General features: G+C 37.4%; 1 protein-coding gene across 2 annotated transcripts in view; it reads right to left on the minus strand.

Moving 5' to 3' along the window:
- Window positions 1-12,227, minus strand: part of MYOF (myoferlin) — a 161,159-nt gene that overhangs the window by 977 nt on the left and 147,955 nt on the right. For both annotated transcript variants that reach the window (XM_051981667.1, XM_051981666.1), the window contains 11 exons: window positions 12,135-12,226; window positions 11,662-11,832; window positions 10,568-10,716; window positions 9,730-9,869; window positions 9,232-9,320; window positions 9,037-9,132; window positions 6,441-6,582; window positions 4,344-4,443; window positions 1,896-2,086; window positions 521-630; window positions 6-153 (listed from right to left, as the gene is read on the minus strand). In XM_051981667.1, coding sequence (XP_051837627.1) covers window positions 6-153; window positions 521-630; window positions 1,896-2,086; window positions 4,344-4,443; window positions 6,441-6,582; window positions 9,037-9,132; window positions 9,232-9,320; window positions 9,730-9,869; window positions 10,568-10,716; window positions 11,662-11,832; window positions 12,135-12,226 — 1,428 coding nt within the window. The remainder of the gene's footprint in view (window positions 1-5; window positions 154-520; window positions 631-1,895; window positions 2,087-4,343; window positions 4,444-6,440; window positions 6,583-9,036; window positions 9,133-9,231; window positions 9,321-9,729; window positions 9,870-10,567; window positions 10,717-11,661; window positions 11,833-12,134; window position 12,227) is intronic.

The raw sequence follows: 12,227 nt of genomic DNA on the forward strand, positions 1-12,227 counted from the left end.
CGTACCGGCAAAGAATAGAGGAGCACAGCCACGAACAGCAACAATACCAGCAGGATGAGCAAGCCGATGATGACCCATTTAAACCGACGCCACACGATGAATTTCATTGTCTTGCACGGGTTGGTGAACCAAAGGAAGGAAGTTTCTGGTCGACTATATTTTGACAGAAGCAAAATGACTCACATGAACCCTGAGGGTTAATTAAGTACTTTCATCTCAGAATGGGAACGCTACTGTTCAACTAATAACTAATTCTATTCATGGAGCGAAGGTAACATATTCTAATCTTAACAGACACATTACACATGGAAGCTTCTAATGATCCAGGAGACAAATGGAACTCTGCTTCCTTGACAAGGTAAAGAAAGGATAGAAGCAAAACAAGCCACTGTCCCTCCTAGCAAATTAATTAGAATGGCAGATAATTCATTCGATTTGGCAATTTGTCAACAAGAGTTTTCCAATTCTTAGGCAGGTTGGGATCCCATAAAGACAATTAAGAACAAAGAGAACAGCTTACTTTGGGGGCTCTAGCTTGGGGTTCATATTGGGCTCATCCCTTCCTTTCCCAGCCGGTCTCTCATCAACCTCTTTCTCATTGAGGACTTCCAGAGTCATCTCCACTTTACCCTTTAGTAAATCAAAACATGTTAAACACATGACATCAGATATTTAAAGACATTTCTATGAAGTTGAAAAAAAATTTTCTAACTGATTTTTATTACTTTTAAAATGATCTTTAGATCAACTAAAATTTTACTTAACAACTTTTGTCATATTTTCTTGTGGGAAGTCAATTCCTGTCTGCTTCTTGTATTCTTTCTTATCCACTCTTCTTTTACCTGCTTTTCTTCCTGACCCCAAACACCCATATCTTGTCCTTCTAACCATAGCTTCCTTTGTGACTTTCTTATTTCCAAAATATATGTGTGTTTTGTCTTTTTGTGGTATGATCTAGTCAGAAGACAGAAGTATAGACCAGACTTAACCAGTTAAAGATACAAGAAGGAGTCTGGTCTTGCTTCTAACTAGCCATGAAAAAAAAGTCACTTAAAAGTCTCGAAGTCTGTCTCTATCCATAAAATGAGATAGCTAGCACAAAGTTTCTTAAACTGTGGTTTGTGACCCCATAAGGGATCGTGTAACTGATGTGGGAGTTGCAAATTTATGATTTATTATCAGCAAACGTTTGATTTGTATATCTATATAACTAGGGTCATGTAAAAATGTCTCAGGCAAAAAGGGATTGTGAGTAGAAAAAGCTACAGCTATGTTAAAGATCTCTTCTGGCTTTTCTGGCACATGGTATCAATAAAGAAAGCTACCTCCCTCAACTTGTGTGTCCAGGATTATAATATTATAATTAATAATTAGTAATGTTGTTCAGTTGTTACAATCACGTCTCACATGTCATGACCCTCTTTGGGGGGATTTGCTTGGCAAAGATACTGAATCACATTTCCTTTGCCAGGTCATTTAGCAGATAAGGAAACTGGTGTGTGTGTGTGTGTGTGTGTGTGTGTGTGCACGTTTATACATTTTTGGAATAGCTGTAGAACTTTTCCAATCAGATAGTTCTGAGACTAGCAGAATGGATTTTGTGATCCATTTCACTGGAGTCACTAGTCCATTCATTAGATTAATGAATAGTCAGTTTTCCCATGATGAAATCCTGTGACGACGTACTATGCTACATTTAACTCCTAACTTTTCACGTAGCTGGCACCAATCCCGTGGCCTTTTATTGCTTTGATTTCCAAAAGCACAGTTCCTCCCAGGTAAATACTTTCTTTTCTTCTGATTCACTATAACTCTGAGCCCCAAACCCCTTTATAAAGGACAGAAATATAAATAAAAAATAGAACGAATTATTCCCAACCAAGAAATACTCATACAGTCATCACACGTGTGCCATCCTTTTCTGCATAGCATGGCCACCATCCTTTCATGGACTTCTGTTCAAAGAGTGAGGCTATTTTTGATTTGTGGGGGCTGATTGTCTTGTAGTCTGGAATCATGTCCAATTTGCACTTTTCTGATGACTTTGCAGGAATAATTGTGTTATGTAAATCAAGTTCCAGAAAGCCTAGAAACAAAGCAAAAAATGAAGAAGAAAAAGAAAATTTAAAATGCTAAACTTTGTTTATAAATGAACTGCTGAGACACAGAGTTGAATCTTAAGTGGATGAAGGCAAAAGAAGATAATAGGACACTTGTAAATTTCTTGAGTTCTTTATAGATATGATGCAAAATGGGAGGTCTCATTGATTTAGCTGTCTATTAGTCAATTTGTCACCTAGGGAAGCATGGTTCTTACATTTCCAGGCATAGAAGCAATGATTTAGGCAGCGGTTGAACTGGTTGACCTCTAACGTCCTTAAGATTTTATGATTCTTTGCTTTATGGGTCTCAGACAAATGAACATCTGCAGACAAAAGCTCTATTGGGTTGAGTGCCCTTGGACTGGGCACACAGTTTGTGTTGCCCTCAATGGAGAGGTCATTTGCCTGTGTGAGGGCATCTGCAGCTCACCCCCCAAGAGACACCCAACCATAAATTCCTCCGAGTATTAGATTAAGAATGAATATTCACTACTCCAATTCCTACTAAGACTAAGAATAAGAATATGCCTGTTTATCAGAGGCAAAGATGCATATTTTATATTCTGAAATATGTCCCTTTGGGTACCTCAGTTTTATAATGATTCTTCTTATGCTTGTCAATCCATCCATGGTGCCATGTCCATCCCCCCCCCCCCCACTTTCTTTTTTTTTTTTTTTTTTTAAGAGAAAGGAACTGTCACCTTCAGTTGGACCTGTGACCCCATTTGGCAGTTTATGAAAATTTTTTCTTTTTCTTTTTTTTAAACTATTTTTGAATTTCATAAAGATAAGAACAAATAGTTTTGTGAGCCAGTATTCTAAAGGATATACTATGGTAGACTTTGGTAATTATTTTATGTGATGACAACTCAAAACCTCCCCTTAATAAGTCTCTCACAGCTCTGAGAGACCGTGAGCAGCTGGAGGACTGATCTCAGAATTAAAGATCTAGGTTAAACCCAGCCTCTGACAGACATTGTGAAGCCACAGGTGAATGGTTTAAACTCTCAAGGTTTCAGTCAACTCAATAAGACGATGAGTTTCCCTTCTACATCCCTGGAGGAAGTTCCTATCCCAAGATTTTCCTGTAATGATAAAATCATGTCTGGACACCCCCCCCCCCCACAAAAGTATCAATTACCCAGGGATTTGAATAAATCCTTTATGAACCTATTTTTATTTTTCAGGATTATTATTCTTCCAGGATGAATGTGTCTGAGGAGTGTATTGCTACGTAGCACTAATACTACATCACAGAAGCAGATGATAGTTATAATAGTGTTGTGGATACAGCGCTGGGCTGGAATTGAGGACACCTGAGTTCAAATCTAGCCTCAGCCACCTACTAGCTCCATGGTTCTACACGAGTCACTTCACCTATCTTTACTTCAGTTTTCTCAACTGAAAAATGGAGATAATAGCACTTAGCTGGCAGGGCTATTGTGAAGATCAAATAAGAGAATATTTGTAAGAAGTGTTTGGTGTAGTGCCTGAGACGTGGTGAACATTAAATAAATGCTTATTCCCTTAACCAAAAACACTTTAAAAATCTATGATGTCATTAATGTCACTCTTCACTAAGCAGATAATCTTGAGCCACTGTGGCCAAAAAAATAAAAGTCATCAGCATTGTGAGGCTGAGCCTCCAGAACTGAGCAAGGCTATTGGCTAGATGACAATCTCAGAGTCTGATTGTGTTGTTCTCAAGTCCTCTCCTACTTGGCTGACCTGGCAGAATCTGCTAAGCCCTGGCACAGCCTCTGAGAAGCCGGTTCTACCTTCATACTATCAGGAAATACCAGAGGATAACACAAGTGAAAGCTGAAATTTAGTGCTTCCTCTGCATTGTGCTGAAAAGGCGGCACGGAAAGTGAAAAGTAGTTATTAGACTTGTACCCTGGGCAGCCCCGTGGCAGAGTGAGTAGAACCTGGAGTCAGAAAGACTAAATTCAAATTAGGCTTCAGATACTTACAAGCTATATGATTCTGGGCAAGTCACTTAATTCTGTTTCCTCATCTGTAAAATGAGCTGGAGAAGAAAGTGGCAAACCACTCCTGTATCTCTGACAATAAAACTCCAAATGAGGTCATGGAGAGTCAAACAAAACTGGAATGATTGAATAGCCATTACTATGTGCCCAGCACAGTGTTAATCATGGGGGTTCCACTAGAAGCAAGACAGCAGTCCCTCGTTTCAAGGAGCCCACATTATAACAGGCGGGGACAACTTAGAAGACGTACCCAAATAGTCATCTAAAGAAAATTTGTCATTATCCCATATCTGAATGATGAGTCTGGGAGGAACTCGAAATTCAGTCTGATCAATACTCCAGAAATGCTCCTAGAGTGAAAACAGAGGCAGGAATTAAAACCAAGAAATCATCCAGGCTCCCAACCAGCTGAATTTTCCATTACCTGGCTGCCCCCTATTTATTCTTTTTCTTTTCCCCCATCCCCAGTGGAAGGGAATCATAAGGTACAAGCTACAAATTAGGGAAATAAAGGTCAGTTGGTCGTTGTCCTTCATGCTGGAAGAGGACCAAAATGATGTCACTATGGAGTTAAAAATTCCTCTCTCAGAGAATCATCCAAGGTTAGACCTGGAAGGGTCCTGAGAAGATAGCATGGAGTAGTGGAAAGAGAGCCTGACTCCAAGTCAGGGGTCCTGGGTTCAAATCCTAGTTCTCATGGATGGAAGCTTTCTACTTTTTCTTCTTTTTAAAAACAATTTTAACAGTATTTTTATTCTTCCAAATATATGCAAAGATCGTTTTTAACATTCATTTTTGCAAAATCTTGTGTTTTGAATTTTTTCCCTCTTTCCTCCTCTCCCCAAGACAGCAAGTGATTTGATATAGGTTAAACATGTGTAATTCTTTTAAACATATTTCTATATTCATCACGCTGCATAAGAAAAATCAGAGCAAAAGGGAAAAAACAAGAGAAAGATTTTCCTCTTTCCTTTTTTTAATCAGATTTACTAAGGGTTTGTCTATTTTGTTGGTTTTTTCATAGAACCAACTCTTAGTTTTATTAATCAATTCAATAGTTTTTTTACTTTCAATTTTGTTGATCTCACCTTTTACTTTTAGAATTTCAAGTTTAGTGTTTGACTGGGGGTTTTTAATTTGTTCCTTTTCTAGCATTTTTAATTGCAAACCCAATTCATTGACCTTCTCTTTCTCTATTTTATGCAAATAGGCCTCTAGAGATATGAAATTTCCCCTTATTACCGCTTTGGCTGCATCCCATACATTTTGGTATGATGTCTCATTATTATCGTTTTCTTGGGTGAAGTTATTAATTATGTCTATGATTTGCTGTTTCACCCAATCATTCTTTAGTATGAGATTATTTAGAAAAACAAGAGAAAGAAAAAAAAAAACAAAGAAAAAACAAACTACAACAAAGAAGATGAAAATACTGTGCTTTAATCCACATTCAGTTCCCTCTCTGGATATGGATGGCACTTTCCATCACAAGTCCATCACAAGAAGGAATTTCTGCTTTCCTTCTAATCTTGGTTGCTTTGGGTGTTTTTTGTGCAAAACCTTTTGAATTTAATATAATCAAAGTTATCCATTTTATATCTCATTATATACTCTCTATCTCTATTTGGTCCTAAATTCTCTCCTCCATAGATTTGACAAGATCTTCCTTTCTCTCTTAATTTGCTTATGGTATCACCCTTTATATCTAAATCATGTATCCATTTTGACCTTATCTTGGTACAGAGTGTAAAATGGTGTTCTATACCTACTTTGGTATACAATTATGGCTATACCTAGCAATCTTTTTTCCCCCCTACTTTTTACAGTATTTTTGTTCAAATAGTGAGTTCTTACCCCAAAGGCTGGGATCTTTTGGTTTATCAAACACTAGATTATTATGATTATTCAGCATTGTGTCTTGTGTACCTTATCTATTTCATTGATCCACTAGTACTAGATGGTTTTGATGATTACTACTTGTAATACAATTACACCTTCCTACACATTTTTGTCTCATTAATTTCCTTGATATTCTTGACCTTTTGTTCTTATAGATGAATTCTGTTGTTATTTTTTCTAGCTTTATAAAGTAAGTTTTTGGTAGTTTGATTGGTATGGCACTGGCTTAAAGTAATGTAGGCAGTAAAAAGTGGAACTAGACACTGTCAGAACCCAGGTCCCCAAACTATTATAAAAAAAGAAAGAGCTTGAACTAATGATACCATCTTTAAGGTTCCTTACAGATTGAAATCCTTTGATCCTCTGGTTTCAAAGAGCCTTCCTAGTCCACAGTTACTTAAGCCACAAAGTCCTTTCTCAACAAATTGTGGAATGTTTTCAAACTTACTTTTTTAGAAACAATACAGAGTTGTTCAGCAGGTAGGTATTCAAAAGGGAAAACAAATCTCCAGTTAAAATTCCCTTCACCATCCAGTGACCTATAATGGACATCTGTCTTCTGCTTATTTTCTTCATTTCCAGGAATCCAGCTGAAAGTAATGGACAGAAAGAATATGGGTACTCCAGTAACTGCTGAAGGAAATTGCTGCATATTTTAACTATGGTTACACAATAGAAGACTGGAATTTGTACACAAAATCAAAACAACTAGTATGCAATTCTCAATTAGCTTTGATTTATTGAATCAGCAGTGAAAAAATAAGCAATGGAAGCATAGGAGTATCTGACAGAAACTACTTATTATTTTCATGTGCTTCACATACTACCTGGGGGCCATAGTCAGTGAACAAGTCAACAAGCATTTATTAAGAGCCTACTAAGTACCAGGCACTTGCTAAGCTGAGAATATAAAGAAAAACAAAAAATCCTTGCTTAGAAGAGGCTTACAGACTAATAGACTAGCCATTTAATCTGAGTGATCCCAAATAATTCTTTAGGGTTCCAGATGATTTGCCAATTTCTTCAGTGGAAGGAATTTCCCCAGCAGGTGGGTCCTTCACACATTACATGATAAGTCTCCTCCCCTTCCCCAAATTCTAAATCATATTTTTCTGTACAGATATTCTATTTATCTTTGTCCCAACACCCAAGATTGCCAGTTCCTTGACAAACAGGACCATGTCTTACTTATCATTGGATCTTCCCTAGAAACTAGCATAGCAGTTAGTCAATAAACATTTATTAAGTACCTACTATGTGCAAGGCACTGTGCTAAGTGGTTGGGATACAAATATTTGAGAAAATAATTCCTGCCTCAAAGGCTTATATTCTAATGGAAGAAGAGAAAATATAAAAGGAAGCTAAAAAAAGTCACAGTATTGACAATACATTAATAATATTACATCATAGCCACATATAGTGGCCAGGAAGCTCATTTGCATCTAGAATGCATCTTTCTTTTAATTAGTCAATTAACTAGTTTACGAAATGGGTACCAAGAACAGATATAATTTCCATGGGCAAAAAAGGACTAAATCCACGAATTATCTCCTGTTAACAGTTAATACAAATGAATATACATGTATGTTCACTTCAGTGATTGGTTGTCGTCTTCATTTTACTAATGACCATTAACAAATATTTTAACAAATATAACTACCTTTCCAGATTATAGATAAAATTGAACAAATCTTACATTTCATGCCAGGGACCTGAGTGCAATCAATAATTTAATGAGGAAATACTTCTTATCAAAGCATAAGCTTTGTAGCTTAAGTAAACTCACAGGTTTGTTCCTTCTGTGCAAAATTAGCTTTTGCTATTGCTAATAGCTGTGCTCATTAGCTTCTCTTGACAATATATATATAAAGAATGGTAAGAGATGATCTTACCTATGAGCATAAGCATAGCTATTTAAATTTGCATAAAGAAAAATTTCAGAAATTAAAGGCAAAGGGGCAGCGAGGTGGCGCAGTGGATAGAGCACCAGTCCTGAAGTCAGGAGGACCTGAGTTCAAATCTGTCTCAGACACTTCCTGGTTGTATGACCCTGGGCAAGTCACTTAACCCTAATTGCCTCAGGGCGGGAAAAGAAATTAAAGGCAAAACCAAAAATAGACATCATGATCAACTGAGGTCCAAATCAAACCACAGAGTAAAACATTGAAAATAAGTGAAAAAGTCACCAAATAAAAATGATGGATCTTTTTTAGGATCTTAGAATGCTAAAAGTTCTTGGTCACAAATAAGAGCTGGGTTTGTACTTTCTTTTGTCTCTCCTCTCATTTTATTTTTCTTCTGATAACAAAAACAAGGGAGGCGGTATGGGCAAATACGGAATGTTAGATTTGCCATCAGGAAACGGGTTCTAATACGTCCTCAGTCACTATCTACTGTATGAGTCACTCAACCTTTCCAAACCTCAAGCAACTCTGATTCTTGGCTCCCGGGTACAGCAGCATGTGCTCTGTCTGGCAGTCCTCTCTCAGGAGACATTGGTTTAGAGTGGTTGGCTTGGGGGGGTAACAGAGAGAGCTCGGGTCCTGGAGCCAGGAATATCAGAGGCTGCCTTGCTGTGTGACGCTGGTTTTGTTGTTGTTGTTCAGTTGTGTCTCACTTTTTGTGACCCTTTTTGGGATACTGGAGGAGTTTGCAGGAAACAGAGGCAACCAGGGTTAAGTGACTTGCCCAGGGTCACTAATCAGTGTCTGAGGCCAGATCTGGACTCTGTTCTTCCTGACTCCAGGCCCGGCCTTCCATCCACCAGCCACTTGACTGCCCACAACAATAAGTTGTGTGAACCCGGGCAAGTCATTTAACCTCTGTCTGCCTCAGTTTCCTTACACTGTAAAAAGGAGGATAATAATAGCATTTACCTGCCAGGGCTGTTGTGAAAATTAGCCTAGTGCCTGGCACAATGAAGACATTTAATAAACTTTTACTCCCTTCTTATCCCTTCCCAATAGGGAAAACAAAAGGCACTAAGTGTGGAAGTGTCATCTATATCTATGAAATGTTTTCAAAGAGATTTCCAGGTCACTTACCCTTTCACGTAGATGTCACTCATTTCTTCTCCTGTGATACTTTTCTCATCCAGGATGACATCTTTAGTATTCCAGATGATCACACGCAAGACATACCTAAGAGAAAAACAATTTTTTAAAGGAATTTTCTCATTTGTGTTCAATTAGATACCCACAACCTCCAAGTAATCCTAAAACTGACTAAGAATTACTTACTTTTTGGCTTTCCGGGGAGTGACATTGAAAGGAGGGCCTGGTGGCCCCAAACTTTTAGGGAAAACATCCACCCACATCTGAAGTTTCCCCTGTGTCATTCAAAAGGAGAAAAATAATTATTGTTATGAATTTTTTGTTTTATTTTTTAAAAATCAGAGAGGGTCTGGTCAGAACAATTTTATTTATCTTTTTGTATTACTGTGGACAGATTTCTTTGGCCCTCAGAGTTGTTTTTCTACAAGGGATGTTTTAAAATGGAACAAAAGAGCAACCAAGTAGTCGTGACATTGGCCCGATATTGTCCTGGAGCTACCACTCATTTCTGGTTCCAGTTCTAGGACATCAACACATCATATCTGCCTGCCTGCTTCCCATCCAGAATCCTCTCTTCCCAACATGATACAAAGCCAGTGGACACAGACCCCTCTCCATGACTATGGATGCTGTATGGTGCAGTACTGGCCACCATTCAAGGATGGAGGTATTTATTCTCTGTACCTGTGAAATATTTGGCTGGAAGGTGCTGTACAAAGTCCGTGTTTCCACGTGTTCAGGCACTTGTCCCTGAGTCCGAAGGATATATAGAGCAAGACGCTCCTCTGGGGGGCCCAGATGTTGGTGCACAATTTTGTTGGCCTCTGTAATTGAGACCACCATCAAAAGAGGGAATCAACCAAGTCGTCCCAGAAAGTTTCATTTCCATTTCAACAAGCAGCTTGAGTTAATTAGTGTTAAATTAAAGATTATGAGGAAGTTAACACTTAAGAATCTTTATCTTAGGAAAAAATTCATAAACATGGTAAAAGACTCTGCTGTTTCCTAAGCATGGTGAGGAAGACAACGTGTCCACAAATTTGGAATGACCCCATCTGAAACCATCCAAACATCTCAAAAGAGAGATTGCTAGAACTTTTCCCAGGGTACCAAAGTCTTGAGAAGGGAGTCACTCTCTCTTCACTGTTAGGGCGATCACTACTAGAGTTCTGTTACTGTTGTATCCTTCTCCTGGGATCCTCTTAACCCTGAACTTCTAAGAGGATGAAAAGATATAGCAAGGTGAAGATTCCCCTATTAGAATATAATTATCAAGCTAGTGAGGAGAGGAACTATAAAGAGGCCAGGACAGAAAACTAAAAAGATCTAAATAAACAAATAAAATGTCAAAAATAAAAGAAAGTAAAATAAGAAAAGACAATATGTCATATACTTATAATAACATCACATAATCATTCTGGCTAAAATGGCCACATATTTAGATTCTGATATAATTAACTTTTGAAAACATTAGTGAATGGCCACTTTGCTAAGCTCTGAGCAACCCACAGCATTAACTTACCAAATTCTTCCAAGCTGTATTCTCGCCCTCCATATCTAAGCCTATATCCATCTTCAGAAAGAATAGGGGGTGGAAAGCCTTTATACTTGGCTACATTGCTTAACAGTTGTGTTGGTCTTAGTTGATCTCGCCAAGTATTGACTCCAGAACTGTTGAATAATACAATCCATCCAAGGGTTAACATTTGATTGGTAGATATTTCTTAAACTTACAAATATTTAATTATCTGCAATGGCAGTCAATAGATATTAGCATTTGTATCGTTTTTTAGCACTTGCAAAGCATTTTACAAATGTTATTATTGTATTTGATCTTCACCAATCTCAGGAGATAAGAGCTATTATTATCCCCATTTATAAGTTAGGAAACTGAAGTTAATAAAAGTCGTGACCTGCCCAACATCCCACAACAAAGTGTCTGAGGCAGAATTCGAATTCAGAACTTCTTGATTTCAGGTTCATCATGCTATCCAATTCACCACCAAGTTGTCTCAATAGCAGAGCTGAGATAATATTTTTATATATGGAAACTGTGAAAAAGGTAGACTACATAATTAAATAAAGGATCTGTGGTATGGGAAGTCCCCATAACATTCCCAAAGACCATGCCTTTTTCCTTACTTAAGAAATAGAATTTAGGATGGTTGAGTCCTGGAGAGTCTAGTCATTTGCCCTTAGACTGACAGCTAAATGTCCTAGGCAGGTTTTGACTCTAAGTTCAAAAGTATATTAACTATATTATGCTGCATCTTAAGAATCTAAAATAGTCATTGCAACTTGAAAGCTATTCTGTAATTCTTCAGCCTCCAATGATTTCCAAAAATTCATTTGTTCAGATTAAAAGATAAAATTTTCCCCTGGTTATATTAAAAATTCACAGCTTTCACAAGCTGGAAGTTTTGAGTCTAGACATACGAAGTACTTAATAATTGATATATTTGGAAAGAATTCTGCTAAAATACCCCAGCCATTGTGATATCTCAACTCAATCAGACCATGACTCAGGGAAGGATTGTAAGACTATTGTAAGTCCTTTTCTGATGTAAACGTTTTTAATAAAACCAAAGAACTGTGCTTCATGGTTATGAAACTTACATGCAATACTGCTCTGCTATGCCACAATTGGAGCCAAATCGGGAAAGGAAGCGATTTTCTAGATCAATAGTAGTTTCTCCAACTTTTTCATCACGAGTAAGAGTGTCATAATCATAGACAGAAATTTTCAAGTCTTTTTCTTGAGGTAAGAAGCAGTTCAGCTCATAAATCCTAAAAGAACAAATAATGCATGGTCAGTATTTGCCTGCCAGGCATTTTGTAGAACACTTAGTTAATAAACATTTATTAAGCATGTACTATGGGCCAAGCTAATACTAGGGATATAAAAAAAAGGTAAAAAGGCAATTCCTGCCTTCAAGGAACTCAGACTTTGTACTTCTATAGTGACAGACAGAGAATGCTAAAGCTAAAATGTTATTGTATTAATCCACCAATAGTATAACACAAAATGAAACAAAGTCAGCAAGAAGCAGCATTTATCAATTCCCAAATTTAAAGAAATCTTACATTACCTTCCAAAAATTGGGTTGAGTGTATTTGGAATATAATGGTCTCGATCTTCAATGACTTTTTTACCCAGGGATATTTTTATATAAGGATCACAC

This window comes from Antechinus flavipes, chromosome 2 (genome assembly GCF_016432865.1).
Source record: "Antechinus flavipes isolate AdamAnt ecotype Samford, QLD, Australia chromosome 2, AdamAnt_v2, whole genome shotgun sequence".
NCBI classification, from domain to species: domain Eukaryota; kingdom Metazoa; phylum Chordata; class Mammalia; order Dasyuromorphia; family Dasyuridae; genus Antechinus; species Antechinus flavipes.